At 36.9% G+C, this 6,143-nt stretch overlaps 1 protein-coding gene across 1 annotated transcript; it reads left to right on the top strand.

Moving 5' to 3' along the window:
* Positions 1-3,857: 3,857 nt before the first annotated feature.
* Positions 3,858-4,946, top strand: LOC126891269 (52 kDa repressor of the inhibitor of the protein kinase-like). Its single transcript, XM_050660449.1, has one exon. The coding sequence runs from the start codon at positions 3,858-3,860 to the stop codon at positions 4,944-4,946; it is 1,089 nt and encodes a 362-aa protein (XP_050516406.1).
* Positions 4,947-6,143: the final 1,197 nt, after the last annotated feature.

The following is a 6,143-nucleotide window of genomic DNA, read 5'->3' as shown; positions in this document are numbered from 1 at the left end:
TTATCCCATGGGCCAGGGCATAGTTATATTGACCCTCAATTGTGAAGTTTATTCGCATTAATTTTGTTGTGCGATTATCTTTTTTGGCTATTATTCGAGTTGCAGACGATATTTGAATGTCTTGTTCAGCCAAGGCTTCGACCATTTCAGCCTCAGACATTTCCACTTCGATGTTTGTGGCTACGAACTGAAATACCGGAGCCTTGGTGGACGGGTTAGTTAATTGAGTTTTTGGGCTAGACGTGTTTGTTTTTGTGAAAATTTGGAGAAGAATTTAATTGAGATGTCTCCCGTTTCATCTCTGAGTACTTTGGTTATCTCGTCTACTGGAAATTGTTTTCCAGTCTCGAGATAAGCCATTTGTGTTGTCCAAATATAGGTGAGGTCGATTAAGTGACCTCGAAGTAGTTCGTTTGTATTCAATAATGCGTGGAGTGAATTGGGATACACAGCATCTCAATAAACATCACATTACAAATAAACCTTTTAATAATTAAATGCCCGTGGTAATGTTTGTTTAATAAATACGAGTAACCTAGTTTTGCATGCTAGTATTTGATACAAGGTCGAGTTGCAATAATATTCAGTGGGTGTTTATTAACAGTCAGCACTTTAAATCACGGTCACCTCGGCTTACCAAAACAGTAAATAAACAATAACCGACTTTAATTATATTTTTACGAGAACAGATAAATCAATTAGCAGTTGAGATTCGACGGGGTAACATCGATTTCAAGTAAATAATATACCACCAGTTATTTTCTGTGATATATTTAACGTGTAAATAAATGTCTTAACAACGAACTATATTTACTACATCAACCCTCATAGTCGGGGTAACCACCCCTCAGTATCCAGGGTGGCTCAGAAGGCGGGAGCCACCATATGGCGATCCAAGACCAGGGAGGAACTCAGGACTGGTAAACTGGAACAAGGATGGGAGCAAAGTCGTCCAAGGATGAACTCCAGGAGAATGGAGTAGTGAACAGCAACTTTATCGTCAAGAATAAGGACGTCAAACCCGATACGGAGCTGAAGGTGCTGCTTTACATAACTACGGCTGTTCTGATTCTTAGATTGGCGTGGTCATTATGGAAGGCCCACAGAAGGAACCTCAAAAGGAACATTCATCGTGGACTGGCGAGATCTACAGCGAACATTGACGTGTAAAAGTGGTGAGTCCATATTATCTATTTTTATGGTATTTCCTGATTCGTATAATATAAAATATAAAGTATAAAGTAATATTAACGTAATTATCATTTAAGACGCACATTACCTTTTAAGTTTTACCTATTTTTACTTAATTATTCTATTTTAATTTCCTTATGATACCAATATTTATCAAAATATACAGAATTTTTTTTTTTTAACCCTGATATTAGTTATTATAGGACGTAATGATACATTTTATTTGATACTGATTTTTATATGATTTTTTATATATTTACCAACATATTTTATCTTTGCTGATTCTTATCCATTTATTATTTGACTACTGATTTTTATTACATTTGTATTGGCTAAGCAGTAGACCCCTTTTTAATGGTGATTTATATTGAGTGATATACTGATTTTTATGGCAATTTACTATATTTTTACTATTTTTGACATAATATTTTTCATATATATTTACTATACCTCGTAAGACTGTCAAATTTATGCGTTCGTTACGGGTACAGGAATAAGAAAATTATGAATAAATGAGTAGCAACAAAGTTACTTGGGAAGATTTCATCAAAATAGTTGAGGAGATTACGCAAGAAGTAACAAGACAAAGTAGAAGGGTCTTGAAGAAGAAAGTACCTAAATCTAAGGATATACAAGAAGAAGTAACGACACAGCTAATTAAATTGTATAACAAATTCACACATTTAACGAAGAAAAATTGGGAAGCGCATCAAGGGCGAATATAAGGGGGGGCCGAGGGGGCCCGGGCCCCTCCCGAAATAAAAATAAATAAGTGAAAAATGGTTGATGAAGTTAAAAAATACAAGTTAACACAAAATATTGAAGTGGATGGAGATTGATTGATTTTATGGAGATTGCTATATACTGTTTGTTGTGCATGCTGGCTGTTCGGAAGGATTTATCCAAGGAGCATAACTGGTTTATAGAGCCTACACTACTATTTTATAGTGGAGATTATCATTGTCAAATGAATTCCAAAATTTTTGAAAAATATGTAATAGAAAAATTGTTAAGACATTAAACAAGAAAAAGGGGAAAAAGCTCGGACTCGGAAGTAGGTGCTAATTATGGTAACCCCTCACTTACGTCCGTGCATTATTCTCCCCTTCCTTTTTTGGGATCTCCCTAAACGGCAACTTTGCTCAGAGTCGTTCTTAACGGAGCCAGTACATTTTACTTACTACCGCTTTAATTTTAGCGATATGGCAACGCTGTGCGGAACGTTCTCGGCGCATGCTGTGTTGATTGTTTTCAGAGAAGCGTCAGTTACAAACTGCAATTAAGTGGTGTTGAGTTTGCTTTATTTGTTATTCGTTTGTTGTTATCCGTTGTTATATAGTTCAGCTCATTTCGTTATGAAGAGACAAGCTTCAATTGAAACCTTTTTTACGAAAAGGCTAAACGTAAGTGAACCTAGTGAAGTTAACTGTGCCGTTAGCAATGATGCTGCGTCTTCTGTTGTTGCTACTACGAGCACCGATCCATTTCCAGTAGCAGAGGACCGTAACCAGTTAGGCTTATTACAAGTAAGAGCAAACAAATATGATATTGGACACTATTGTCAAATCAACTCTACTCAAAGCTTAACAAATGAAGAAAAAAATTCACTGTTAGAAAATGTTTGGAAACCTCCGATTGGATATAAATTTCCTACTATTTCTAGTTCAAACCATGCTAGATCTTTTCAAATGAAATGGCTAGAAGAATTTAAGTGGTTAGCATATTCCGAGGAAAAATCTGGGTCATTTTGTAAATACTGCGTAATATTTTCTCACTCCGAAACTGTAGGAAAAGGAGACCACCAAATGTCAGGGGCATTGGTAAATAAGGCTTTCACTAATTTGAAAAAGGCAAAAGAAGTATTTGGTAAACACGAAAAATGTACATATCACAAACGATCAATTTTGGTAGCTCAAAATACAAAATCTGTTGTAACTAAAAAATCGGAGAGTGTTATCAATCAACTAAATGCTCAAAGAATAATAGATATTAAAGAAAACAGGAAAAAGCTTATTCCTATAATAGAAAGTATAAGATTTTGCGGGAGGCAACAAATAGCACTAAGAGGCCACCGTGACAGTGGACGAATAGGCTTAGAAGAGCCAGAAAAAAATGATGGAAATTTCCGATCTTTGCTCAGATACAGGGCTAACAGTGGAGACAATGATCTAAAACTTCAATTATTGAGCAGTGGTGGTAAGAGTATGTACACAAGTTCTTTTATTCAAAATGAACTGATTAGCACGTTTGGTCATTTGATTCAAAGTCAGATTGTCACAAATGTCAGAAAATCTATTTTTTACTCTGTTTTGGCAGACGAAACAACTGACATTAGTCAAGTTGAACAGTTTTCTCTTTGTGTACGGTATGTCGACGACTCATCATATAAAATCAGAGAAGATTTCCTGACTTTTGTTCCAGTGTATGACGTTACTAGGGCAGCATTAGCTAACACAGTTTTGGATACCTTGTCAAGCTTAGGGCTTGACCTGAACAAATTGAGAGGCCAAGGGTACGATGGTGCTTCCACGATGAGAGGGCCCTTCAGAGGGGTGCAAGCGTGCATCAAACAGAAACTGCCTCTAGCGTTGTACACACACTGTTCTTCACATACCCTAAACTTATGTTTATCAGATGCAAGTAACATACCTTCTATAAAAAATTGCATGGGCGTTATTAAAGAAGTCTGCGCATTCTTCCATAAGTCAGCCAAAAGAACTGAAGTATTAAAATTAACCATTACTGAATGTTGTCCTGAACAAAAGAAAAAGAAACTTATTTCTTTATGTGAAACAAGATGGGTGGAGAGGCATGACTCGGTGCTTTTATTTAAGGAACTATTGGAAGCCGTCAGTCTTTCCCTTTTGAAAATTGAAGAAGAATCAAGTGACTCAGCGCCTAAGGCACACGCTCTAGGTAGTTCTATCACTCAATTTCAATTTCTTGTAAATACTTTTGTTTTGAGCCATATGCTGTCTAAAACACATAACTTATCTGAGAATCTTCAAAAAAAGAACTTAGATCTCACACAGGCTGTGAAAAATGTTTCGAATGTCTTAGATCTGCTTTCAAAAGAAAGGGAAAATGCCGATAACAACTTTAAAGTCCTGTATAGTCAAATACAGGAGCGGGCTGACAAACTTAAGATTAAAGAGGAGGTTCCTAGAATTTGCCGCCTTCAAACAGCCCGCAACAACGTTCCATACAGTACCCAAGAAGAGTACTATCGCCGAGCTGTTTATTTACCTTACCTAGACGATTTTTGCAATTCGCTGAAGGAACGCTTTGAGTCTCACAAGGAAACAGTTGCATCCTTACAAAACATCCTTCCAGAATTTTGTATCAAAACTGATTTCTGTGCATTGGAACCTGCTTTCAATTCCTATGAAGAGGATTTGTCCCATAAAGAGGTTGTGGAAAGCGAGTTCATGCTGTGGAAAGAAAGGTGGAGCCAAGAGAAGTATGAAAATCTTCCCAAGTCAGCCGTAAGCTCTCTTGAAAAATGTGACCAAGATTTCTTCCCAAACATTTATGTTCTATTAAAACTGCTAGCAGTTCTGCCTGTTTCTGTGGCAACCGTGGAAAGATCGTTCTCAAGTTTAAGAAGGCTAAAAACATACTTGAGAAATAGCACTTCGGAAAATAGGCTTAATGGGCTAGCGTTGCTTTCAATCCACAGAGACTTTGCAATAAGCAATGAAGAAGTTCTTGACAAGTTTGCGAGTGTACCAAGAAACCTTGATTTTGTGTTGTAAACTTAAAATATAAAAGTTGTAATAAAGTTGTAAACTTAAAATATTAAATTAAAATAAAAATATACCAATTCTTTAAATTTTTTTTCGTGGGAGTATACCCGAACCCCCCTCTGCTTATTCCATACCCCCCCCGGATTCCCCGGTTATTGGGCCCCCCCCCAAAATATTTTCCTATATCCGCCACTGGAAGCGCTATCGGACAAACAAAGAGAAGCGTGCAACACAAATATTTCGGAAAAATAAGAGACAAAGTTATACGCTCATTTCAAGCTGTAAACTTAAGGACAGTAGTTCCAAGTTCAATACATCAACTAATCGACAAGGAAATAGAGGAAGAACAAAGCGACGAAGAAGTAGAAGAGGAAAAAAGTGACGAGGAGATAGAGGAAAAAATTGACGAGGAAATAAAAGAGGGAAAAAGCGACATAAAACAAGAGATAAAAATATTAAACATGGCTCTAACAATCAACGAATTTTTGAATATTGCAAGCAAGGTATTGCCCAACGAGTTTGATGGAAGCGCAGGGAAATTACAACCATTTTTAGACGCATTAGAGTTACTTGGAAAAATAGCAGAAGGACATGAAGAAACAGCAATAACATTAATAAAAACAAGATTGACTAATAAGGCTAGAAATCTGATAACTACAGAGGATACGATCCCACTTATAGCAGCGGCACTGAAGAAAGAATTAAGAGGTGACAATCCGAAAACGATAATAGACAAGTTAACAAAGAAAAGGCAAGGAAACAAAGATGCAGCAGTGTACGCATCCGAAGTAGAGGAATTAGCGGAACAGTTGAAAGTAGCATACATAGCGGAAGGAATGCCATTGGAGCTAGCGAAAAAATACACAACGGAAACAGTTGTAGCAACAATGAAGCGAAACGTTAATACGGATAGAGCAAAGTTAATACTGGAGGCAGGTAATTTCACAACACCGCAGGAAGTAGTATCTAAATTTTTATCGATTGATACGACAGAGGAGAACACACAGGGAAGAGTGTTCAATTATAGGAATAATTATGAAAATAGGAGAGGACAACAGCAATACCGAAGAGGATACCACAACAAATACGACAGAGGAAGAAGAAATAACTTCGGACAACGGAACGAAGGAGAAGAAACAGGAAACCAACGGAATTATTCCAACAGAGGATATTGACAATTCAACAACCAAACGTACAGAGGAAACC

The sequence above is a fragment of the Diabrotica virgifera genome, chromosome 9, assembly GCF_917563875.1.
Source record: "Diabrotica virgifera virgifera chromosome 9, PGI_DIABVI_V3a".
Classification (NCBI taxonomy): Eukaryota; Metazoa; Arthropoda; class Insecta; order Coleoptera; family Chrysomelidae; genus Diabrotica; species Diabrotica virgifera.
This window is presented reverse-complemented; position numbering and strand designations above follow the sequence as displayed.